Genomic DNA, 25,801 nt, shown 5'->3' with positions numbered 1-25,801 from the left:
AGGGCCTTCTGGAAGCACTCTAGAGTACTGTTAAGAGGTGGACCCGGCGCTAGATGTCTGCCTTCGAGCCCGGGCGCACGGCTGGGCAAGGTACTTGGCTTTGTTGACTGTTGGTTTTCTAATCGATAAAATGGTACATTGAACTCAGGAAAACTAAGGATGAAACGCGATCACAATGTAAAGGGTCAAACATAACTATTGGCCACTATTATTTTAAGAGGAAGACATGACAAAACAGCGCTACAAACAGTCTCATGTAAGAGTTTGAGCTTCTCTAGGGGCGCCTGGGTGGCTCGGTCGGTTAAGCGATCGACTTGGGCTCAGGTCATGATCTCGCAGTCCGCGAGTTCGAGCCCCGCGTCCGGCTCTGTGCTGACAGCTCAGAGCCTGGAGCCTGTTTCAGATTCTGTGTCTCCCTCTCTCTCTGCCCCTCCCCTGTTCATGCTCTGTCTCTCTCTGTCTCAAAAATAAATAAACGTTAAAAAAAAAAAAATTAAAAAAAAAAAAAGAAAAAGAGTTTGAGCTTCTCTAAATGCATCTGGAACTACACACACAGCCCTTGACTCAGTGAGAGGCTCTTTGAGAATGTGAGGCCAGGACTTAAGTAAGCTTCCCCTCCTCCGTGGGCACCTCCCACTCTCTGCCCCCAACACAGGCCCCTGGATGGGGCGTGGGGGGTGGGGGGGGGGGGTGCCATCCTTTCCATGGTTGGCCCCCAGGGGGCGCTGGCCAGGGCCGGGCTGGCTTGTTCCAGGGCCCCTGTGTGTTGCCATCCCCAGCTACCTGGACAGCCTGGATCGGATCGGGGCCGCCGACTACCAGCCCACCGAGCAGGATATCCTCCGAACCAGGGTCAAAACCACTGGCATCGTGGAAACCCACTTCACATTCAAGAACCTCCACTTCAGGTGAGGCCCGGGAAGCCTCCCTGTCCTGGTGAGGACACTGGGACAGATGGGAGCCACCAGCCTCTCCTCCTTGTCTTGTCTGGAACACCCAGTGTTCGCCCCGCCTTGGAGGGCTTTGCAGTGGGGACAGACAGTAGATATGAGAAGGGACCTGTCTGTGTGTCTGTTTTCTACCAAGTTCAGGGCCTAGGATGAACAGGGAGGCTTCCTGGAAGAGGCAGCGTTCTAGAGTGAGTCTCCAAGGAACAGAGGATTTGAGTAGACAAAGGGCGGTAGTCTTGTACCTGGGTGACTTCTGAGGAGGGGGTAGCCCCTCAAAGGCCTCCCTGTGAGGAGGGGGAGGGAATGATGGGTAAGTGTAAGAAAATCTGTGAGACCCGATGACCCAGATTACCTCAGAGCTAGAAGGCGCTCATAGATCAGCTGACCCACCGTCTCCGAGTACATGTGGGGAAACCGAGGCCTGAGAGCAAGGCTGTCCCCAAGCACAAAACACAACTCAAGTCCAGAAGCCCAGAGCACCTCAGAACAGAGGCCTGAGGCATGAGGCTGGACTTCTTGGGCCCTCCCAGAGAGTCGTGTCCCCACCTGGGGTCACCTCCATGCACTGAGGCCCAGAAGTCCCTGTCTTGCCCCCACCTACCTTCCAGATGTGGTTTCTGGGTGTCGGTGGAGCAGAGGGAGAAGCCAGGAGGGGGAGCGGCAGGCAGCCATCTGCCAGGGAGGGGTGGCACAGAGCAGAGATGAGGCTGTGTCCGTGGACACATCCGGGTCAGACCCCGGCCCTACCGTGCCAGCTCTCGCCGGGGCTGCGGGCACTTAACCCCTTGTGGCCTTCCTTTCCCTCCACAAAACAGGTGACAGTCCCCACCTGCCCGACTCCCCCCAGGCTGGTTTGGAGTGTGCCCAGACCACAGACGTGAGCAGACACACTCGGAAGGCCAGGAACAGGATGTGCATGTTGCCCTGAGAGGAGGGCCCCGCAGAGACCTTTACTGGGGTGGCTGAGGCGTAGCCCTCAGTACGGTTCTCGAGGTGCGAGGGCAGACGCTCGAGTCCCAGCATGCGAGCACAGCCCAGGCACGAGACCGACGGCCACGGTCTGCCTGTCAGCACCTGAAGTGGGGTTTCTCGGCAGGCTCGGGGCTTGACCAGGCCTCCCCACACCTGCCTGGGCCCCACCGCCCACCACTCCCAGACAGCTTCCCTGTCTCCCCACCAGGCTGTTCGACGTCGGGGGCCAGCGATCTGAACGCAAGAAGTGGATCCACTGCTTCGAGGACGTCACAGCCATTATCTTCTGTGTCGCGCTCAGCGGCTATGACCAGGTGCTCCATGAAGACGAGACCACGGTGAGTGGCCCCGGGCCCGCCCGGCCTGTGGAGGCACCGAGGGGCCCAGTCGCACTCTGCCGCGGGGTGAGCCCCAGGGGCACTGGGGCAGGGCCAGCCGCTCCCTCTCCCGACTGTGCGGCCGGGGCAGACGCCCCATGACGCCAGCGCAGGAGGGGCGGCCGCAGCCCGCCCCAGCTCAGGGGCCGCATGCAGACTGATGACCAACATCTCTGCAGCCTCTGGGACTCAGGCACTTAGTGCCTCTTCAGTGAACACAGCAGAGTCACAGAGGCCGTCAGGTCAGAACAAAATTAAGCAAATCCTAAAAGAAATCAAGGTTGCAGTCGAGCAAGAGCGTTCGTAAGACAGAAATAGCTGCTCTTTGCCCCGACAGCCTGCCCCACGCGCTGGTCGGGCCGCTGCCAAGAGAGGTGCGGGGCTGGCAGGGGGAGGGCAGGGCATGCGGCACGGTGGCCAGTGCCCCTCCGCTGGAGGACGCCAGCCCCGGTCCCCGCCTGTGTCACCCGTGCGTCACCCTCAGTCTGGGGCCTCGGAGGACACCAGGCTGGCTTCAAAAGGAGGCCCTCACCTGGAGACGGAGACGGGTGCTGCCTGATCTGGGGCTGTTCCTGGTTCGCTGCCCAATTCAGGCTGCACCCCCGCCCCCCGCCCCACCTCGGTTACTATTATCTGTCAAAGTGGGTTAACGACAGTACCTACGTTGGGGGCCGTTGGCGAGAGAATGAGAGCGCGCGTGAAATACTTGGAACCGTTTCTGGCACAGCAGCACTGAGTTAGGTGGTTGTATTTTCCCTGGGACTGTCCACCAAGCAGCGGGCCCATCTGCAGAGCCCGCAAGGGAAGCCGGGTGTTGTCGTGATGCACCCACAGGGCCCTCGGACACCAGCCCGCAGCACCTCACGGGGGTCACGGGGTCCTGGCTGTGGGGTCGCTCCCTCGGCATGAGCCAGCTCCTGCTGCGGGCGGCGCACACAGACCCGGAGCCCCGAGCCTCTCAAAGTCGGCGCTGAGAGTTTGAGGCCGTTTGTCATCATGGTAGGGCCTTGAGCGAGTTTGTCTCCTCTCTGGGTCTGTTTCCTCCTCAGTCCTGGCCTGCTGGCCCCACACAGCGCGGCGACGCAGATCCGGTGGGCTGTGGGCGGTGGGGAGGGACGGGCACAGCAGTGAGGCTTTCGGCAGACTGGGGCTGGAGCCGTCGGCGGGGTGGGTGGGTGATCCGCGTGCCTGTGTGTCCACCTCGTCCTTCCTTGCTCAGGGCCAGCTGCGCCCCTGAGTTGGGTTTCGGCAAAGCCCCCGAAGCCCTGGCTCGTCCAGGGGCAAGGCTCCTGGGGCCTCGGCTGTGAGCTTTTTCTGGTAACGCTGTCGTTCTCAGGGGCTTCGGCGGGCTGTGGCCCCTCAGATCACTGGAGCTGGGGGTGGGGTGGACGCACACCCTGGGCTGTGCTTGGACCCGGACTCGCTGGCCACCACACGGCCTGGGGTTGGTTCGTGGCCGGCCCCACAGTGAGTCCCTGCGCAGGGGACGGTCCCAGCACATCTCTTGCTGTTCCGCCGGCCAACTCTGTGCTTTTGGAACTGCCAGGCCACCCACGTGGTCGGGGCTCCACTCGCCTTGTCCTTCCTCCCTCCAATACCCGGGAGTAAGAAGCAGGGCTGCACAGTGAACCTGATGCTAACCCAGCCACGGGTTTCAAAGAAAGCAGAGAGCTGGTGGGGGGGGGCGGTGCACAGGGGCCCCTCTCTCCTGCGGCCTGCCCTCTCAGGGCTGCCCGCAGCTTACACCTGAGTCCCGGGCTCAACAGCCACAGGGCCGGACTCTCATTCGCCTCTGGAGCGTCAGGCAGAAGCAAAGGGTCCGACAGCTACAGGGCCCCAAGCTCCTTGGCCCCTGGGCTGCCAGTGAACAAGGGGCTGGGCAGCCATGGGCACTGTGCTCGGTACCCTCCCCGTCTGCCCACCTGGTCCGGCCTTGCTACCGAGTGGAGCGCACCCCTTGGGGAGCTCTCCCCATAGGCGCCTGCGCCTTCCTTCCCTTCTTGCCTTTACTGTCCCTCTCCCACCCTCCCTCCTCTCTCCTCCTGCCCCATTTCCCCTGCCCTTCTTCATAAGCGCCGAGGCCCAGGACCGTGGGGAAACCAAGGCCAGGAACGGGCTTTCGCTGGGGCCCTTTCCTCCCCAAAGCAGGCTGCCCCTACCTCCTGGGCAGAGCAGCAGCCCCTGCAGGAACGGGCTTCTCAACATGACAACAGCTCACCAGGCGGCTCGTTGCCGCGGGGGCAGCAAGAACGATACCTACCTAACGTTGCTCTAGAGCTAAGCAAACGTCTGTGCGTCTGGGACTCGGCAGCATCCAGCATCGGGCAGCAGAGGAGCCAGATGGGCGTGGCCCAGGGCCTGGCCCCGCCCCTGCCACTGGGCGAGTGTGGGCCGCCTCTCCACTTCCTCCTTCGTAAAGTGGCCGTGGTGGCAGAGCGGCCTGGCGGGCAGCCGTGACACCCGCCACACGCGGAGCCAGAAAGACACCCACACTCAGGACTCTGCGCACAGTAGATGACCGTTGTCGGGACTCTGGCCAAGCGTGTGGCCGAAGGACAAGCTGGAGGACACGGATGCTCGGCCCCCGGGAGGCAAAAGCTAGGCCCTGCTGGCCAGTCCTTGGTCCTCAGACTTCCTCTGGGGTCAGCCTGCGCGTCCCCGCCCACCACCCCCCCCCCCCTTCCCCCGGCCTGGGGCAGAAGTTGGGACTGTCAGGACAGGTGTCTGGAGGTGGCTCCTAGAGGCTGGCCAGGAGCCGGGGGACTGGAGGCTGCCCACCTGCCAGCGGGCCTCCCTGTCCACTACACCCCAGCACCCCGAGGGTTACATCCTGGCCTCCTACCTCAGGCCCGTGGCTCCAGCGGCCTTGGGCCTCAGCCTGCCGCCATTTCTTCACTGTCACCACCGTCACCACTGCCTGCAGGGCCTTAACTTGCCAAACCAAGGCCAAAACCATGAGCAGATTCTGAGAGACCCTCCAAGCTGGGCAGGTATGAAGCGCCTCCCTCCAAGCGAAATCATCAGCTAAGAGTTGAAAGCACCAGGTTGCCAGGGCGCCGCTGGGTGACTTTGCTGTGAATGCCCTCCCTGCCCACCCTCACCTTCCATCTCCAGTCCCCGGGCACTGTGGCGGGCACCGTGGCCTAGGCCGGACTGCGTAGGGGCCTCTGGATGGGCTGGCCTTGACCTCCTGGCCCCGGGACTGGTTGAACCAGTATTTCCATTTTTCTCTCTTTCTCTCCTGTGTTCCGCTGGGTTTTTATCTTCCTTTCTGTTTTAATCTGTTTTGCTGGGTTTCTTCTTGGGGTTCTTCTGGCCGCTCTACTGAGAAACCAGCCCCAACAACGAGCTCCCCCAGAGCCGCCCCTGGCCCAGCCACGGCCCAGCCAACCAACCCGATCCCCCAACCGCACCAAGGCCACAGCAAGATCACCCCCTAGACGCTGTCCCCCTGGTGGCTGCTTCCAACTCTGGATTAATTCGAGGATCTCTCAGTCCTCGGTTAATGTTTCCCAACGGAATGCGTGCACCCTCCCACCCCCGCGGGTGAAACCGAATGGGATCCCAGTAGAGAAGTCTGCATGGCCCCTGGTTCCGTGTAGACGTGTTGGATGGCAGTGCTGTCCCTGCGTGCATGGTGCATGTCCTGTCCGCAAGCCGGAGCCCCTGCGGGGCCTTCTCTGCCCCTCCAGGGCAGACCTCCTCCGGGGGTGGGGGGGCAGCATTCTCCATCCTGCCCGCCCTGCTCTGCCCCAGCCTGTCTGCGTGTGGAATGAAGTAGGGACCGTGTCCCGTTTGTCCTGTGGGTCCCCCTGTCTCTGTCCCTCGGTGGTACGTTCAGCCACGCTGGTGGGCCTTTCCTTTGCTTGTTCCGCTGTGTCGGTGGCCGCGGTGAGTCAGGGCCCCGGGCACCGCCAGCCCTCACTTGCCTCTCCGCTCTGTTGCAGAACCGCATGCACGAGTCCCTGAAGCTTTTCGACAGCATCTGTAACAACAAATGGTTCACAGACACGTCCATCATCTTGTTTCTTAACAAGAAGGACATATTTGAAGAGAAGATCAAGAAGTCCCCGCTAACCATCTGCTTCCCTGAATACACAGGTAGAATCCCCCTGCCCCGCAGGGACAGCAGGGACAACACAGCGGGCTTCTGGCCACGCTAATGCCGGAGGGGGCGGCGCCTCCCGCCCCCGCCGAGTCCATTCCACCTCTCCCGTGCTCTGAGGATGCCCCAGACCCTGGGAGGAAGAACCCAGCCCAAAACAGAAGACAGGCCTCCAGGCCCCCGGAATGTGCCGTAGTGAGGCGGGCCGGGCAGCCCGCCGGGGCCTCCTGGTCGGAGGAAGCAGGGCTACAGTCCTGGCTCTGCCGCCTCTTGGAGCCGCAGCTTCGTCACCTGTAAACACAGGTTATCAGTGAGGCGACAACAGCAGGATGATGAGGGGGTTGAAAGCCGGGGCTTCCAGTCAGGCAGCCCGAGGCTCACGCCCGGCTCCAACACTCATAGCAGGTTAGGTAACTTCTGGGAGCTCGCACGTCTGTGAGACGGGGATAATCGCTGTGATTATGCAGCCCTCCCTCAGGACTTGCCGTGCTGACAAAGTGAGCTAATGAGCATGGGGAGCTTAGCATGGCAGCTGGCATATAGTAAGCGCTCACTAAACATTCGCTATTACTGTCACAGTCGTGATGATAACTAATGAGCGCCATAAGAGCACCTCCCACAGGGGCAGTTAGAAGACGGGAATGATCCGTTGGCTATGATGGAGGTCTGCAAGCAGCAGAGACCCTGGCCTCCTGGCAGAGGGGCTGAGGACGTCAGAGCCACCTCTGCTAATGTTGCCGTGGTTCACCTAACTGGGATGTACGAGCAGCCAGGGAAAGCAGCCTGACCAGGGCCCCAGCAGAGGCGGCTAGAACGGCCCAAGTGCCCACTGGCGCTTCCAGATGGCCAGGGCCTGAGCAAACGGGTGAGTGGGTGGACAAGTGGGCATTCCCAGCCTGACCACCCCCGGGCCTGGAAAGCACAGGGCGAGGGCAGAGTCCCAACAAGGCAGGCCTGTCAGGCGAGCCCCCAGGCTAAGCCCCCACCTCCCTGAGAGTAGATGTGGGGGTCATGATGGAGCCAGGCTAGCAGCACCGTCCCCCCCTTCCTCGAGGCCAGGCCCCCAGTGGCATGCACCCAAAGATGGACAAGGCCCTCATGCCCACCAGTCAGGCTTCTCTTAGCCCTGAGTTGGTCTGTGGATCCTGCCCTAGGTGACCTGGGCTGTGGCCTGTGGTATAGCGGAAGCAGGCAGGATGGGTCTGTCCCCAAGGCTGGTTTGGGGCTGAGGACGTCTGAGTGCCTATGTGTCAGTCCCAAGGACGCTCTCCCTCACCTCCAGCCCAGATCACAAAAGGAGCTGTGCTCTGGTAGACCCTCAAGGCCAGGCCCGTGTGCTCATGTGCCTGAGGGGCTGGGACCCCCTTCCAGGTCTGCCACTCCCAGGCTTCCCGTCCATACAGCAGCCACCCTAGCCTAGCACTGTGGCTCCAAGATCCAGCCCCACTGCCCGGCTGCCCTTAGTCGGCCGTGGCAGCCCTACTCTGCCTGGGCCCAGACTCCTGCAGCCTGTGGGGGCCTCAGTGCAAAGCGGGGAGTCCTGTTCCGCTTCTCCCCAGACAGCAGGTGCTTCTCCCGGGCTCACCTGGGAAGAGCAGTGTGGCACTCCCCAGGAAGGTGGCAGAGCCAGGCACTTGTGAATCCCAGGTGGTGACTGTGACAAAGGGGAGGGGTGAGAAGAAGGAGGGAGGAGGCCCAGGTGGCTCACCTCCGGCAGTGGCCAAAGGAGGTGACGGTGACATGGGGAGGACCTGTCTGCAGGCTGTGCATCAGCCAGAGGCCCACCTTCTCTGAGCAGGACCCACGGTAAGAAAGAACATTTGCATCAGGAGTCAGTGAGGACAGATTTAAAAGGAAAACAGAAGTGTCACGAAACGTGACTCACCCTTAATAGGAACGAGGCACGGTGAGATCTGGTCTTTTTGCTTCATTTCAAACTGGACGTGGACCACCGACTTGCTTGCGTGGCCCCCTGTTGACTTAGCTGAGCCGTCAGGCTGCCCTCCCCCAATCAGGTTTTGCCCTCAGGGTTGTCAGCGGGAGGTCCTGGCCCTGGGTCTGATGGACACCCTGGTGACGGCCTCGACTCACCAGCTCCGCACCTGGTCTCTCCTGCAGGCCCCAGTGCCTTCACAGAGGCCGTGGCTTACATCCAGGCCCAGTACGAGAGCAAGAACAAGTCAGCCCACAAGGAGATCTACACCCACGTCACCTGTGCCACTGACACCAACAACATCCAGTTTGTCTTTGACGCCGTGACGGACGTCATCATCGCCAAAAACCTGCGGGGCTGTGGCCTCTACTGAGCCCCAGCCTCACCGACTAGCTGCCCGCCTCCCTGCCTGGACTGCCACCCCACCCCACCCCTAGGACCAGAGCTCCGTCGCCTCTCAGACCGCTCTCTGCACTTGACAAAGAAGCGCCAGCCACTGGCACTGAGGAAGGAGGAGGAAACACCCTCCGCCAGCCGCCCCTCCCCCGGACATCAGAAGGCGTGGTAACACAGGGCCTGGGCCGGGGTGCCGAGTGCCCGCACCACTGGCCTCCGCTTTATCTCTGAGAGTTCTGTCCTGGGGAGAGGGGTGTGGGGGCCAAGGCCACCATTTGGCCCAGAATGGGCATGCACTACACTTGGTGACTCATACTCAAAGTCCCAGGGTCTCCTCCTGTGTGGGGGTGGCTCTGGGGCAGGGTGCTGGCTGGGGTGGGGGCCGCGGGAGCCACTGCTCAGCCTCTCCTGGGGTCTTTTCTGGTCAAGTGCGGCTGCGTCACCAAAAGCCAGGGTGGGACCAGCCCAACCACGTGTGGGTCCCATGGCTCAGGCCACGGCGAGTGCCTCCCTCCTCCTTGTGCCTGGATCTCAGCCCTCTGGCACGAGCCCCTTCTTCTCTGGACCATCATCCCTCCTTGCACACTTTGGAGGTTCCCATTGCCTTCTGGGGAACCCCCATCCCTGACTCCTCGTAGGTCTGGAAATGCTTCTGAGACTGACTTATTGCAAAGGCACGTGGTTGATGGTCAGAGGGGTCGAGTCCCGCGCCTGGAAGGAAGTCTAGGAGGAGGTGGGAGGCGGCAGGGGAGGGGAGGCTGAGGGGAAGTAGCTCTGGGGTCGACCGGGATGGGGCCTGACCCCCAGTGCTTGCAGGCTCAAGGATGACCCGTTCACTTTCTCCCATCACCTGGGTCTCTGGCAACTGCTCCAGAATGTGAGTAGTCAGTCGTGCTCTCCCTTCTCAGATTCACAGTGAATCCGGCTCAAACCAGCAAGGCCAGGTGGGGGTGGGGGGGGGGCCTTCCTCAGGCACCATGTTCTGAGGTTGAGGAGGCCCCGGGGAGGTGTTGATGTGGCCCCTGCAGCCAATAGCGCAGCTTCCTTCTGTCTTGGTGAAGAAAACAGAGTTTGTCCAGAGCTGTGGGTGTCCTGCCAGCCCTCAGGGGCAGAGGAGGAAAGACAGATGGGGCCACCATCCTGAGGGGCCCAGACTGGCTCAGACACATACCCACCTCCCCCACCCCCCCGCCCCACTTCTCTGGAGAGAGAGTCCTCGAACACCCTGGAGGGGCTTTGCTGCAGAGATTCCTGAGCAGAAAGGGGTGGGGTGACTTCTTTTGGTGACCCAGGCCCTGGCTGGCCTCGGGCAATCAACATACCTCTCCCTTACACCCAGGAGCCTCCCGCGGGCTCACGCCAACACCCTAGGCAGGCCCTGTGTGCTTGTTTGGCAGTCGGTCCTAGGAGTCAGATGTGCCCATGGTAGGGGAGAGGGCTGCCCCTTAAGAGGCCTCTGACCCCTTCCTCGAGCCCTCTGTGCTCTCGGCCTCACTCTGGGCTCTGTTCCTGGACTCCCACTACAGCCCCTGGGCTGCCCCAGAGCCAGGAAGAGCCCTGTGCCAACAGCTCTGGACTTCTTGGTTCCGGTAGGCACAGAGCTCTGGGTGGTGCGCAGGAAACCCAGGGCATCCTCCCTAGTGCCAAATGCCTGCAGGGATGCGTGCCACTGGGAAGCCACACCCCTCGTCCGGCACACTTTTACTGCTGCCCCCGTCCTTGTGGGAAGTCACCGGGCAGCCAGGCTGCAGGGACCAACCCCCCCACCAGCCCAAGCCCACTTCAGCTTTGCTTGCCTTGTTGCGTGCTGGACTTTGCACCAGGTGCTGGGTTGTGGCAGAGGACAGGCCCCTAGAACCAACAGTCTCCGTGTCCTACCGTGAGCAGCCAAGGCCAGTGAGGCCATTTTGTCCAACAGTGAAGACGTAGCAGGTCTTTCCCGGCATCACCCCACCCTGGAAGTGATCTGCTGCGCCCCTAACTCTGCCCCGTGACCCCAGACTCAAAAGCAGCCACCAAGAGGAGGCATGCTTGGACAACCCCACCTCTAAGGCCATTGCCCTGGAGGTGGAAGTCACTGGCCCTCTGGGCCCAGGGTTCTCCATTGGCCAGCTGCCCCCACCCTCCCCTGTGGCACCAGGAGGCTGGAGGGGCAGGTTGCCTGGGGCCTTCCTGTCCTTCTGTGCCCCGGGCTGCCCTGCTGCTGCCCGCAGTGCTCTCGCCGTCCCACCCTAGCCTGCCGTGGAGTCCTCGGCTGTCTAACGGAAGCCCACACGGAGAGGCCATCCGGGACAAAGTTCCCTCCTTGTCCACTGCGTCTCCCATCCACGTCGTTACTGGTGGCTCCAGCATGGGGAGGGATGACTGAGGGTGACAGATGAGTTCTGGCTCCGTCGTGGGTATGGATGTAAGGGGACGATGTTGTGAGTGAAAGACCAGGCATTGGGGGGCGGGGTGGTGTCTCTCATCCATGGTGGCTTCGTGCATGTCCCCAAAGGACCATGCCTTAAACTCTATGAATGGCTCTAATTTAGCAGGCTGAGGCGAAACGGGATTTCTAGGAGGGACGCCTTTGCCAAACCCATGAAAAGTGTGCCTGCCATTTAGATGCCTGTGGGCAAGTTCTGTGCCCTGCACCGATTGCCCTCACAAAAGCCCAGTCTGGGCCTTCCCGCTGAGAACTGTGGTTCCCCAGGGCTCTCCAGCCTCCCTGGAGGGAGCCGGGCCTGAGGCCCAGGTCGGGGCTCAGTTGAGCCTGTGGCCTCTGGCCTGAGGAGGGCGTGGGCTCCACCCTCCCCGCCCCCCTCCCCTGACCAGAGGAGAAAGCACAGCTCTGCGTCTCTCGACATCAGCTGTGACAGTCTGGGTTCCATGGCCATCTTCCATGGAGGCCTTAGAGGCCACGTGCCCTGGCCCTTCCTCTCCCGTCCATCCCCAGCTGAGCCTGAGGGCCCACAGCCGTGTGCGCCGACTACCCAGGTGCGGTGGCTGAGCCCAAGCAGGGCCGCCTCTCCCCCAGCCCGGCTCCCCACCCCGCTGTGGGAACCAGGACACCCAGGCCCTCCGTGACTGCGCTGGGCATCAGTGAGTCTCCCCCAGGGCGGGCAGCAGCGGCGGGGGACCTCCCCACGCGGAACCCCAGCAGGGCAGCCCGGGACCCCCCCAGCCAGGCCTTCCCTCCCGCCAGCATGAGCCCCGCAAGGCAGGGCCCCCACTGAGAGCGAGAGCATGTACAGTCATCCCCCAGGGGTTGATTCTGCAAGTTTTTCCTGCCCCCTGCCTCCCTTCTTGCCGCCCCCCCCCCCAACCTGGCCTCACTCACTCCTGCTCATCTCCTGCCTTCTCCCCACCCGCCCCTACCCAGGCAGGGGTGAGTCCGGGTGCTGCTGTCCCTCTACGTACAGCGGTCCCCCCTCCCATCCCTGCCAGCGCTGCCCACCCCGTATTAACTGTAATTTTGTAAGAAGAGTGACTTGTTGGTTTAATAAATCTCTAGTTATTGTAATAATTTATTGGTTACCGTAATGTATTTATTAGTCACCTGCCGTTAATAAAAAGTGCCAGCTTTTTCTAGTGCAAGTGTGGTGTGTTGTGTCAGGGCCCAAGGAGCTTCCCCCAGGTGCACCCACATGACACATGTCCTCGTGCCCTGCACAGGCCTGATCCCAGGGCCAGGACTGTGGGCTGCCCGGCACAGGGGGCACTCTCGACTGGAGGCCAGAATGTTTCCGGGCAACCGGCCTGACCCCGCCGACCTCTTGGGATTGTTGTGAGCCCACCTTCCCGTCCCAGTGTGCTTGGTGCCGGCCACACCGCCGCCCTGGGGGACGCGGCAGCCAGGCGGACAGAGCTTTCCTGTGGCTGCTGGTGGCTGGTGGGGGGAGACGGGAAGGTGACCGCGGACAGGAGTGGGTGGCTGTTGCCGGGCTGTGATCTCTGGCTTCTTTCTCTTTCCCCCAGCGGTGCTGTCTCCACTTTGCGTGTACTGCAGCATCTGTTTTCTCCAGGGAAGCTGGGGAGGACAGGCAGCGCTCCTGGCTCGGTGCGGGGTTCCGGTCAGCGTGCAGAGGGATGGCAGTCGGGCGTGTGCGTGGGGAGGGGGGCTCAGTGCCGGCGCCTCCCCTCCCCACTGCTCTCCCTGAGTCTCCTGGATCAGCCCTCTTCCAAGGCTCACCGCGAGACCCTCCCCGCAAAACCGGGTCCGACTGTGCGCGGCGCCTCTCCAGACCACAGACCTTTTCAGTGCGTGTGCCCTGTCCCCTCAACTAGACTGTGAGCTCGCAGAGAGCAGGACTCGAGCTGGCTGTTCCTACCGCCCCACAGCAGCCCAGCAGAGGCAAATCCGGTCGGTGCTGCTGGGCAGAGCAGGTGTGTACGCACACACTCTGCAGCCCTGGGCAGAGGCTGCGGAAGGGCTGAGCCTCAGGCTCGTGGAGCTGTGGGGCCCAAGCGGCTGGCCTGCACTTGTCCTGCGAACCTAAGCTCGGGGGCCCATGTGCTAAACGGACGCAGTCCCTCCTCGGTTCAGTTCACCCTGGGAATCCCTTCTGGTCCTGGGAGTCCTCCAGCATACGTCCCCATCACATCCTCCGGTGTCTGAAGACCAAAACAATGCTCGGGACGGTCTGTTGTGCAGTGGGCCTGGGGACTGGCCTCTGGCTGCGGGCTTGTGGCTCTTGGTTGAGCAGCTGTGGGACCAGGCAGCTGTGTGTGGTAGGAGGCATTTTCCTATTGAGTCCTTGGGTCGTGGAGCGTCCCTGCTCTGCCCTCAGAGGTGACACATCAGGCCTGAGTGTTCCCAGCCCTCAGCAGGGAGCTTCCGTTCACGCGACGTCCACCCGTCCTCCTCTGAACAGACCCCGTGGCGCCAGCACCCCTGCGTGCAACGGTGCACGTGACAGGCCAACTTTGGGGGGGCTGAGAATGGAATGTGCTGGTTGGGGCCAGGAGGCTAACAAGGTCATAGCTGTTTACTGGTCCAGCAAAGAGAAGGACAAGGCCGTTCACTGCAGCTCCCAGAGTGGGTAGTACAACCATGCCAGTCGGCTGCAGGCTCCCGAGGGGCAGCGGAGAACTTGTTCCAGCGACTGGCCTTAGCCGTCGGCACAAGGTCTGGGGCTGAGACTCTCACAGGCCATCGGTGTAATAACGCGGTCATGGGAGAGCGGCTGGAGGCGCACAGAGCTGGTCGTGGCCCTTTTCCTGTCTATTCCTCTAAAGGCCGTAGACTGCTCATACTGGCCGGATGAACCATTGCGTTTCGTAAGCTCTGGATCTGGCCCAGAGCCGGGTACACGTCTCTGCTCTTCCCGGCCCCAGCTCTGTCACGTCTCAATGTCCCCTCATGCTTGATGAGGCTAAATAACACGAGGCAGGTGATGTGCTGGGCTGGGTTCTGGCAGAGTGGGGCCCGGGGAGCAGCGGTGGCCACTCCGCCGTCTTCCTCACCGCCTTCTGCTCTGATAGAGGAAGGTGGCCATGGCGAATGAGCCAGAAGCTCACTCAGCTCTTACTGCTTGCGAGGCCCCAGGGATGGGTTCCTCCCCCACGGAATAATGCCCAGTGATGCCCACACCACCTCTCCGCAATGACCTGTTTCAGTCTTACGACAGAGGGACAGTGTAGCCTGGAGTTACCCATGGAGCTGAGTGTGGGATGGATAAGTTTCCAGGGCTGGGACAGGGTCCGAGGGGAAAATGAGTGACTGTCCCTTTCCTTGGGAAGGTACGTTTCACGGAGGAACCACCTTCCCGCGCAGAAATGGCTTTGCTCACAGAGAGACATGCTCCCCTGCATTCGCAAGAAACATGACCCAAGTCTGTGTGCCCGGTCCTGCGCAGCACAAGTCAGTGCTTGCCCGGGGCAAAAGGCTATTCCCCCTCAGGTTCTGCTTTATTTGGAGTGCCCACGGTGGTCACTCGCTTGCTAAATGGACTTCTGTGTGCAAGGCAGTCCTTTGTGTCTGCATTGCTTCAAACTGCTTGCAGGGTCAGACATGGCTGAGTTTGCCCCGGCCAGAGGAAGTGTGGTCCCCCAGAAGCCTCCCAGGAAGCAGCCTGGGCAGGAGCATCTCCCCAGAGAGGTGGCCCCCGAGGATGCTGGCAGGAGCCTGGCATGACCTCCCCTCCATCCACAGGAGGGGTGGAGAGTCACCGTCTCCACCCACAGATTGGGCCCCAGAGGAAACACCTGGACGGGAAGTGCCGAAGCCCTGCTCTCAGGCCCCAGTCCAGCACCGCCTCCCCCGACCAACACACTCCCACCCATGCAGGCAGACCCTTCCGTGGCGGGGGACCGTGCGATGGGGAGAGTCCATGTCGCCCTGTCCTCAGCCCCACCCGGGGAGCCACGGCTGCTCCCAGCCCGGTCTCTGCCATTAGCCCCGAAATGATGGTGTCGGGTGCCCTGAACGCCGAACTGAGCAGCCCTGTGCTGTGACGGGTCACGGGACTGCTGTCGCCTTTGGAGGAGCCGTGGGGGCACAGGAGCCCCACCTGAGCTGCTGGGCAGCCCTGTTCTTCTCTCTCAAACCTAACTCTCTTCTTCTCTTTCCCTGTCTCCATGTCTGTCCCTCCCACTGTCTGTCTGGCTCTCTTTCCCCCCACTGGGGCTACAGAACCGCATGCACGAGTCTCTCATGCTCTTCGACTCCATCTGTAACAACAAGTTCTTCATCGATACCTCCATCATTCTCTTCCTCAACAAGAAAGATCTCTTTGGTGAGAAGATCAAGAAGTCACCTTTGACCATCTGCTTTCCTGAATACACAGGTGGGTGTCGGGGAGGTCCCACCTCCACCAGGGACCTGGGCTCTTCTAGAGCCACGAACCAGAGCCCGGCTGCCCCGTGGGCTTGGGGACAGGCTGCCTGGCCAGCCCCCGCCGGCCCTGGCACGCGGGCACCTCTGCCCCAGTCGGGCAGGGGTGTAGAGAAACCCAGCAGGGTGGGGGCCTGTTTGGCTCTTCCCGGGACACAGCTCTGGGCGTGGTGGGAAATGGACCCACCTGACCCATTTGTGTTGCCATCAAGTGACTCGAGAGCGACTTGACAGGAATCAGGAGGCAGGACAGGACCACAGGCTTCCCCTTACGTCTTGTGCTCACCCTCTAGGAAAGCTCTCCTGCCTTCCCCAGTCTCACTGGTGGCCTCCCCTTGCCCCTGCGCTGGGAGGCTACTGGGCCACACAGCACCTTGCCATGAATTAGAAAGGGTGAACTCGTGGTCTGGGAGGGGGCCCGGGCTGCTTTTCAGCCCCTACCTGCTTGGGTGCACTGTGCCCAGCCAGGTCCTTCCACCCCTCGCCCACCACACCTGTCCCCCTCTCCGTCCCCTCCCCCATAGCTGCCGTCCCCCTCTTCCTACGCCCCTGGCCCTTTCCCCAAATCAAAGCACTCCGGCTCTCTGCAAGCCGCCTCCATCCCTGCCTGCCTTCTTCCGCCTTCTCTGGGGAACGCACCTTCCCTCTCTTCAGGATCCCAGGAGGAGGCATCACAGATCCCCACGAAGAAGCTCTTTCTGGAGGGGTGGGGAGGTGTCCGGCTGTCTCTCGCCGAGCTCTGGGCCTCTGCTAAAGGCTGGATCGGTGCTGATGGCATACCATCCCTCCGGGGACTGGGAAGCTTCCAGGGGCCCCTGGGGTGGCGACAGAGGAGGATGTGTCACAAGTTGGCTCAGCCAGGAACGCACGAACTGACGGCCCTGGAGAGAGATAGGGGCATTGACTCGGCTCCCAGGGCTATCCAGGTCCCCGAACCCAGCCAGATTCCAGAAGAGATGAATGCCGGCCCCTCCATCCGTCTCTACTGTGAGGAAGAGTCAGCTCACTCTTGCGTGGGGAGGAGGGCCCATCAGCTTGTTCGGAGCACAGCCCGTCTCCTCACTGATACCCCACACCGCTTGGGAACCTGCAGGGGCCCAGCCCAGGGTGCCTGGGGAAGGAAGGGGTGAGGGCTCCATCTGACAGACATCTGCAGCGCAGTCCCCTGTAGGCGGGGTGCAGGCTGAGTCCCCAGCAGCTCCTGGGGCCAGACCGCCCACAGCTGTGGGCAGGTTGACCACCTGTGCTCCGCCTTTCATCTGGGCACCACAGCGGGTAACAAGAACGCCTAGCGCCGAGGGCGGCCATGCGGATAGATGGAGCGGAGCTGGGCGCCAAGCCCACTTGCCACTGTCAGTAGTGTCACTCAGAGGATGAAAACCAAGAGAGGGAGAACCGGTAGCGGAGGCTAGAGGGAGTCTGGGGGGCAGGCATGGGACGAACCGGAAGGGCCCGGGCCGAGGGGGGCCCTGCCTGTGGCCAGTCTGGCCAGTCTCTCGCAGCCTCAGCTTAAGGTCCGTCGGGACCGATTCGGGTCTTTAGAAAGTTGTGGTGACCGGAGAGGGGCTCAGTAGCCACAAGCCCCAGCAGGCCTTCTCAGGCCAGTGCCACCTTCTCAGGAGGCAGGCACAAACCTAAGACCCTCCCTCGTCCCCAGGGGCCCGCCCTGTGGGACCCCAACCTGGGACATGGTCCGAAGAGTGGTCAGTCTTGGTGCTGCGGAGCACGGGACTCTCGGTGCCCCCAGAGAAAGTCAGCCTCTGGAATCCAGAAACATCTGAGTTTTCCAGGGCCTCCAGAGAATCCAGTTTGAGTTCACACACCACCATGATGGATGACAAATGGTCACGGATGCAACGGTGCCATGAACTGCCAAGGCCTGTGGGACAAGCCGGAAGGGGGGGGGGGATGGTGGGGGCCGCGTGTCCGAGGCAGGCTCAAAGGGACGGCCGGACTGTGCGAGGTGCCATCTCAGCAGATGCTACGAAGCCACAGCTGGGCATCCCCACCATCTGGACGGGGCCCCTTAGGGGTTCTCACCTCCATCGGTGCTGATGGGGTCCATCCTGGTGCTGTGTTCACTAACTTGATGTCTTTGCTACAGCCGCGCCTTTTGCCTTTGGTGCCCTGCCAATAGTGGGGTTGAAGAGCGGTCTCTGCCCTGACCCCCACGTCCCAGACATCCCCAGCCCCTTACCTCTCACCCCTCCTATTTGCTAATCTGGCCACAGGACTCCCAAGCCCCGGTCCGCCCCTGCAGTGCACACCCCCCAGCTGGAGAATGGGGCAGGGCAGACCAAGGTGGGAGGGGAGGGTCTCATCCCACACCCTCAAAATAAGATCAGATCATTTCCGTGCTGGCCAGATCCTGGCTGCACTGATGAAAGGGGGGCATCTTCCTTAAACGGGTTTTAGGCAGTTCGGTGTTGGTCCACGTTTCATGATAATTCAAAGTTGTCTACAGGGTGGAGCCACAAAGGTTTGGGTTGTAGCTGGATGGACAACTGTCCTTACGTTACCCACAGAAATCCCTGCCGGGCCCCAGCCAGGATCAAGGGGATGGCCAAGGGACTGTGGAGGGCAGTGAGGCCCAGTTACGCACCGCAAGCCCCCTTAAACTTCCCACCCAGGGGATACCACTGTTCCCACATCCCAGCCCCGCCAGGACACCTCTCGGGAGAGAAAGCCCTGGAGAAAGGAGGCACAGCCAGGACCCCGGGAGCCCTGGGTCACCACCCTTCAGGTCACCCTTCTGTCAGACTTCACTGTCTTGTTTGTCAGAAATAGCGGGACTGGTTTAGATCACGGGTGAGTGTTGTGACTGTCAGCCCCAGGGCCCCAGCCTCGGTGTGCTCATCCAGAAAGCCAAAGAGGTGACCTGTGGCCCTCGCCTCCACAGGGCTCCTGGGTACATCCAGTAAACGGCCTTAATAAGGCAAGAGCCAGGCGAACGCTAAGCTGACGTGGTCTTTAATGTAAAACGCGGCCACGCCTTGGGGTAAGGACCCCGTCTCGTCCTGCTTCCTGGACAACCCGTGACCCACTTCTCTGCCTGTGATCCCAGCCTGCACCACCGCGGCACTCACCGGGGCCCCTGCCCTGTTCTGTCTTGTTGCAGGCCCCAACACCTATGAGGACGCGGCCGCCTACATCCAAGCACAATTTGAAAGCAAAAACCGCTCACCCAACAAAGAAATTTATTGTCACATGACTTGTGCCACAGACACGAATAATATCCAGGTGGTATTCGACGCTGTCACCGACATCATCATTGCCAACAACCTCCGGGGCTGCGGCTTGTACTGACCTCTTGTCCTGTATAGCAACCTATTTGGTAATGATTCCGGCACTCAGAAAAGCTTGCGCGTACACACACACACACACACACCCCACTAACAAATGCAAGTTGGTAAATAAACTTTAAAAAGGTATAACAAGACCTTATATATATACAGATATATATTAAAAATTCTTTTTAGTTTCTATTAGAGCGAGCTTCGGACAGAACTGACCACCATCCCATAGACCATCAGGGGTTTTCTGGGACAGCACGTGAACAGGCACGTTAAAGCGTGCACACGCTCTCGCACACACGTCGTGATGGGGGTCCATCCCTTTCCAGAACAGCCACGTGATTTTACTCTGAGACCCATTTTTGTGAGCAGGGGGAGGGCAGAGAAAGGCCTGCCATTAGTCTGGCTTCTCTGCTTCCACCCGCTGAGGCTGCGTTCTCAGTTCTGTCCTGCTCCTGGGCAAATTCCAAAGCCCTTCAAAAAATGGCCAACGCCCTAGGCATCTCCCTACCCTATACTCCCAACAACAGAAAAACTAAGGATGCTTCTCTTTTGGGTGGCAGTGGTTGTTAATCTCAAGAATTTAGAAGAGTCATTGCTCCGACCAACCCACTGTCTCCTGAGTTTTCTTTATTCATGTTAACAAGGTGAGAGAGTCGGAGAATGGGAGACTTGGCCTGCTTTCTAGAAGCAGCTGAGGGGAGGGGACACTGAAACCATGGCTGAAATTTGCCTGCAGAGTTGAAGCCAGCCCCCTTGAGAAGGGCTCTCCTCGTAGGGAGCAGGGGATGGCCCGATATGGAGGCCTGACCTGAGTCAGAGGCCTGCAGGGTAAGGCCTCCCAGGGGGCCTGGGCTGGGCTTCCTTGGGGTTCTTAATCCCTGCTGCAATGTGGCCCTGTCTTGCCCTACCCCAACATTATTAAAAAGCATTCTAGGGTTTTTGTTTTGGTTTTGGTTTTGGTTTTGGTTGGTTGGTTTTTAAAATCAAAGAAAATGGTCAGACTGGACCCCCTTATCTCTCTCTCTACAGACTGCTTCACGGACTCTTTGCTGTTGACGTTGATCTCCTGGTAGCATGACCTTTTGGCCTTTGTAAGACACAGCCTTTCTGTATCAAGCCCCTGTCCAACCTACGACCCCAGAGTGACTGACGGCTGTGTATTTCTGTAGAATGCTGTAGAATCTGGTTTTAGTTGAGTCTTTACATTTAGAATTTGAAAGGAAAAAAGAAAAGAACATTTCTCATGTGCTTTGTAGCTTAAAAAAAAAAAAAGGAAAAAGGAAAACTCACCATTTCATCCATATTTGTCTTTTTTTTCTTTTCTTTTCTTTTTTTGGAAATAAAGCAGCATACACATCTGCACCCACACCGCGCCCCCCCCACCCCTGCCTGCCACCTCTATCCCCAGCATAGAGGGGCCCCCAGTGCACCCGCAGAGCCACCCCTCCTGGGGGCTTGGGTCCCAGGGGAGCGTGTTCAGGTCGCACTTCCCAGGGTGCCCCCCCACCCCCATGCCCTGCCCACCACCTGCTCCCTCCAGGTTTGCATAGGAAAAGCACAGCTCTGACTGGCCAGTAGCTGCCAAAGAGTACCGAACAAACGTATATAAATAGAGCCCTTACAGACAACAATTTTCCCACAACCTCCTTTCTACAGATTCCCTTTATGATTTTTTGTTATCGTTTCCATTTTTGTTTTTATTTGTGTCCCAAAGAGCACGATGTATCACATACCGGCTCAGCTCTCATAGTCTGGGAAACGGGGTTGTGGATTTTTTTTTTCCTCTGACACTTTTGCTTCTCAGTCTCTCAGAGGGATGCTCCCTTTGTGTGTGCACCCCTCTCCGCCTTTTCCTTTGTTCCAGTGACCTGTGTCCGCTCCTTCTCATGTGGGGATGTTTGTGCTGCAGATAAAAAGAACAAAAACAAACAAAAAAAAATTTTTAAATACCATGAGATGGAAAAAAACAAAAAAAAATTTTAAAAACAGGTGGAATGTAGTGTTTACACGAAAGCCAGTTTTCATGATCAGTCCTATGTCATTTCTACTTTGACTAGTATCCAAACCCCAAACCTCTTCACGGTGTCACTTTTAAGACTTACTATTTGCTGAAGACCAGTCACGGCCATTTCAGATAAAGAGGAGGTGAAAAGACAAAACACACAAAAAAATCAAAAATATGGAAAAAAAAAAACTTGAAAAAAAAGGAAAAAAGAAAAAAAAAAAGCCCACGGGTCTTTCTAAGCCTTTCTATTCCCAATCGGTGAGGTTTCTGTGATATCTTACACACTGCCAGTCTACTTCTCTGACTAATGGAAAATTCATGTGTAGCTCAATAAAGAGAATGTTTGTCTGTATTCTGAGTCTCTCACCCTCGGGCTTCATTCTGACAGGAGGGGAAGGAAGGGTTTGACTGGGCCACAGACACTGGGGAGGCTGGTGGGTAGGGCTGTAGGTACCAGATAAGGACCTTCTCCCCACCTCCATCACCCCTCCCTCCCCCCCCCAAAACCCAGACCTTCTCCATATCCACCTCCCCCCTCAGTGCGGCCACCAAGGGGAGCCAGCTGAGCACAGCCACCTAGGAGCAAGGAGGGCCCAGCGATCGGCCATGCCCACCTGTGGATGCCCTCTTCCTCCTGGCCCCGGCTCCTCCTCACCTAGCTGGTTTGGGAGGAGGGTGGAATTGAGGGCTGAAATGGGAAATAAATGGTGGGGGAAATAAATGGAATGGCAGGTAATCCCAAACCTCCCGCTAAGACAGGAACTTGTTTCTTCTGAACCAGTGGTTCTGCAACAGGGGGGGATGGGTGGTCCTAAGAATGAGGCCAAGTTGCCTGGGCCTTCTGCACCCGAGGGGCCACACCCATCCACACGGACATCTTTAAAAATCTCCCCTCCCGTGCCCGGATACGGGGCATCCACCACAGGCGAATCGCACAGGGTGCCTGAGGTCCGCACAGCCTGGCACCGGGAGCCTGATTCTCCTCTCCTCCAGGCTGCAGGCCCCACCACCTCGCCACTACGCTTACCAAGTTTTTGCTGGAATAACCAGCCAAGTGCTCGAGGCTGCGACCTAGAGGGGACACAGCCCAGCAGAGTCCCTGTGTGTTGTCCACACAAGGATCGCTTGTCAGCCAAGCAGTCGGTGGTGCTACAGCCATCCAGGGAGACGGGAGGGCCAGGAAGAGGTCAGCTCGTCGGAATCCTCTCCACGCACCAACAAATGGCAGTTGCCAGCCAGGGAGGCGCTCTTGCTGGCACCCCAAAGGGTGTTTCAGATTTAGTGGGGGTGGCAGGACAGGCCTGTTGCAGACAGCCTGGACTCACAAGAGGCTGTGTGCAAGAACTGATCGGGCACCCTAGGCCTTCCTCCGCCGGGGCCGAGCCTCCCTTCCAGTGCTTTTTCCACCCGCAACCCTCACCCCCGACCTATCCGCAGGGGGCTGCCCACCACCATCTTCCGTCACGGCAAGGTTGCAACCGTGGCCACAAACCTGACAGGACACGGGTCAAGGGGGCAAACCAGGACAGAGACAGAAGTCAAAGGACACCATGACTTTGTCTACCTGAATTTCCCCTAAAAACGGGCCATCTTCTAGTGTTCTTTCCTAACTTTCGAGTGAGTTTTGTAGGTAAAACCAACAGGTATCTTTGCCTTATCTCCCTTAAAATGGAAGTCAGGAAGCATTCGGGGGCAAAGAGTGCAGGGAAAGACCAATTCAATTAGAACAAGGAACATGGAGGCAGAACTCCTGCATCACGGCTTCTAGAAGCTCCAGGAGTGTTTCTAATGTGCAGTCGGGTTGGAACCACTTCTAACCTAACAGGAGCAGGGGCGATGAGATGAGAGACAGAGGCTTCCAGGTGATGAAGGGCCTTCCACGCAGGCGGGCGGTTACTCCTGGACAAGCTCGGCAGCGGGCGGTTACTCCTGGACAAGCTCGGCAGCAGGGCCTGGCTCCCCACTTCAGCGCTCGGCTTGCTTTCCACCCCCGAGGGGACATCTGCTGGCTAAAGATAAAAGAGCACACATTGTCTATACCGCTCCGGTGGGAGGGAAATTAGGTCCAAGCAGCCACCTGGACACCTCGGATTTATAGCCACACAAGACATTCACAAGGACCACTGTTCTGTGGTTTGGACGAGCCTCAAACTTCGGGAGCGGGGGGCTACTGAGGAGAAACTAAGATGTCAACAAAACAAGGCCCGCAGGACAATGGAGGGAGCAACACAGACCACTTGCAGAAGAGCCCAGAGAGGGCAGAAGAGGGCAGAGGGCAAGGGCAACCCAACCAGCGCTCACCACACCGCCCGGTCAGGCGCCTTGTTCTCAGCCGACAAGCCTGAACCAGCAGCCTGCCCTCAGCTCCAAACGAGGGTGGCTGAGCACAGGGCAGGCGCCCTGAGCCCGGGGACAGCCAGGACACGGAAGATATAATGGGCTGGGGACGGGACCCCACCCAATGTAACAAGACCCTGGCCTGGCCTCCCGCCACCGCCCTTAGCATCTGTCCCAGACGCCCCCAAGAAGCGACAAAAACCGAGAGACTGTATGGGGCCCAGGATCCTTTGCTGTCCAATTGCAAAACCTATGGGTGAATTTAGGACTGCTCTTCTTGGGTCATTTTAAGCTATGGAAGGCAGGTCTACGCCTTGATCACGGTCATGTTGCTATATTCCAAGGTCCTAGGACCCTCTACCATGTCTCAACCATTCTCTCCTTCCACACGTCTCCAACTAAGAACACGTGGAATTAGGGTCATCGTTAATGTGTGCCACCTGCAAGGTGTAAGGATGGGAAAAACTCTCCAAAAACGGTACACAGAGAATCAAAGTGCGGTCTAACTTTGGCACCTCTGATGAAAACTACCTTAGCGTCCAGCCACACACAGCACACTAGAAGAGTTTGCTTTTTATTATTATTATTGTTTTACAATAAAAACAAATAGCTATGCTCTCAGCAAAACAAAACCATTTTTTTTTAAAAATCACAGAAATTTACTAACAGCATTTCAAGGTAAGGCTTTTGAAAGATTTATTCAAATAAATTATCTCGGCCTAAACATTTACCCATTGTTCTCTTCAATTACATTTCAACATTCCGAAAACGTTCAGTTATGTAAAATACATTTAACTTAGCCAATCATTTTAGATAATACTGGATTCTTCCCCGAAGGACTACCATAAAACTATGCTTTCAAACATTTAAAAAAAAAAAAAAAATCCAACAGAACATAAAACTGAACTATGTAGCCTACGATTGCGTGTTTCAAATCCTGAAAGTTAAATGTGGGAAGAATTTGAACAGGTTCAGGACCTGGGTCCGCTCCGAGGCAGATGGATTCAGCATCTTACCTTTCTATGTTTAATTAAACCAACAGGAGCAAAGTCATGAAAATGAAGGGCTCTGGGGAAGAAAGATAAAAAAGATCTCTTATGTCTTCAAGAAAGCCCTCTAACAGTGACTTGCTCAGTTTGTAAGGCTCTCCTTTTCTATAAAGGACCAAACCCACAGCCCCTGGCATTGCCTAACTGACTTGACCAAGGAACTAGAACCATAAACCAAAGCTTTGCTGCTCAGTCCTTTCGGGGCTGGCCTTCCCCAGGTCTGGAACACAGAGGGGGGACAGACTCTCAGAGGTACTCGTGAGCCGCAGGAGCACCAGTGGTCACGGAAACAAAGCCAACTTCAGACTGGAGCTCGGCAGTCAGTCCCCGATGTCCTGGGACACAACAGGTCACCTCCTCACGCTCCGCAGCCCCAGGCTTTCCCCTCCTCTGCTCTACATAGCAAATCAGGAGTCACTTTTCCGAGATGCCCCCGCCAACCCAGGGCTCTGGCCCCGCTCGTCTGGCCTCCGTAGCGTTCTGAATGCCGCCCAAGCGAGAACAGCAGCTTGACGACAGAAACCACCCGGCAGTGGAGTCAGGCTCACGCTGCACATCTCTGCGCGGCTTTTTATGAATCCTGGCCCCCCCCTCACCTTCCTGCCAGACTTGGGGCTAAAGACACCAGTGTCTGCTGTGACCTCCACAAGCAGCAGTAACCCAGTAGTCGGAGCAGCCTGCTTCAGGGTTTCCTGGCTGCCCTCTTCCTCTCGGCTGTCCCGCCCCCTAAGAAGTCCGGTCGACGCCAGAAGAGATCATGCCTAGAGTTAAAATGTGCAGTGTTTCTAACGGGAAGAGAAATGTCACATAGAAAGTATTACAAAAAAGGATTAAGTTTGTCAGCTGTCCAAACACTATTAAGACCACATGCTTTATACAGCGGCAGCGCAGCCAACCCCTCCTCCGGCGGCGGCAGAAGCGGGGCTGGGCCTCTGTGGCGGCGCGCTGCTCGGAGGCGGCGGCGGCAGCGGCGGACGGCGAAGAAGCGCTAGGCCGTCTGCTGCTTCTGGAGCCTCCGTTCGGCGGCCGCGGCCAGCATCCTCCGACGCAGGGTCACGGGGTCAGAGGCTGTGCCTTCTGCCGAGGGGCAGCGCTCCGAGGCGGAGTCGACTTCAGAACTCCTGTTCAGGAAACGCCTACAAAACCCAAAGGCCTCGCGTGAGGGACGAGGGACGCTCTGGGACACACACACACACACACACACACGCAGAAACACACAGCTTCCCGGGCACCTTCCTGCGGTCACTTGGCACCAGCCCGTGGAAAAGACACCTGTCCCTGGACAGAGGGGCAGAGGCTCCCCGCATCGGGGAGGAGGCCCGTCAAGCGGCTGTCCGGCCCCCCCTCTCCACCGGCCACCACAGGGCCACCCCACACCTCCACTGGCAGGCCCAGTGGCCAGGAGGGCGGCCTGGGAGCGGACACTGGGCCGGGTCGGCCTCTCTGGGCCTGTTCCTTCAGCCCTGCCTCTCACGTGGATGCAATTAGAGTGCTCCCCTCGAGAGTTCAGAGAAGCAGAAGCACCGCTGAGGGCTCAGGACACACGGCACATGGGTGCTCTGTG

The 25,801-nt window shown here is 59.0% G+C and overlaps 2 protein-coding genes across 3 annotated transcripts in view; one reads left to right on the top strand and one right to left on the bottom strand.

The window, feature by feature from the left end:
• The window catches only part of GNAO1 (G protein subunit alpha o1), a 170,751-nt gene extending 149,548 nt beyond the window's left edge, over window positions 1-21,203 (top strand). The window contains exons 5-9 of one of the 2 annotated variants that reach the window (XM_027044512.2): window positions 780-908; window positions 2,131-2,260; window positions 15,350-15,503; window positions 18,669-18,884; window positions 19,876-21,203. In XM_027044512.2, the coding sequence (XP_026900313.1) occupies window positions 780-908; window positions 2,131-2,260; window positions 15,350-15,503; window positions 18,669-18,856 (601 nt within the window). In that variant the 3' untranslated portion in view covers window positions 18,857-18,884; window positions 19,876-21,203. Of the gene's footprint in view, window positions 1-779; window positions 909-2,130; window positions 2,261-6,246; window positions 6,401-8,522; window positions 9,679-15,349; window positions 15,504-18,668; window positions 18,885-19,875 lie in introns of those variants that run through there. The other variant, XM_027044513.2, reaches the window with a different exon arrangement.
• A 2,543-nt stretch (window positions 21,204-23,746) lies between these two features.
• Window positions 23,747-25,801, bottom strand: part of AMFR (autocrine motility factor receptor) — a 44,114-nt gene continuing 42,059 nt past the window's right edge. The window contains exon 14 of the mRNA XM_027044510.2: window positions 23,747-25,373. Within this exon, the coding sequence (XP_026900311.1) occupies window positions 25,226-25,373 (148 nt within the window). The 3' untranslated portion in view covers window positions 23,747-25,225. The remainder of the gene's footprint in view (window positions 25,374-25,801) is intronic.

This window comes from Acinonyx jubatus, chromosome E2 (assembly GCF_027475565.1).
Source record: "Acinonyx jubatus isolate Ajub_Pintada_27869175 chromosome E2, VMU_Ajub_asm_v1.0, whole genome shotgun sequence".
NCBI lineage: Eukaryota > Metazoa > Chordata > Mammalia > Carnivora > Felidae > Acinonyx > Acinonyx jubatus.
Note: the sequence above shows the minus strand (reverse complement) of the source record. Positions and strands in the feature narration are given on the sequence as shown.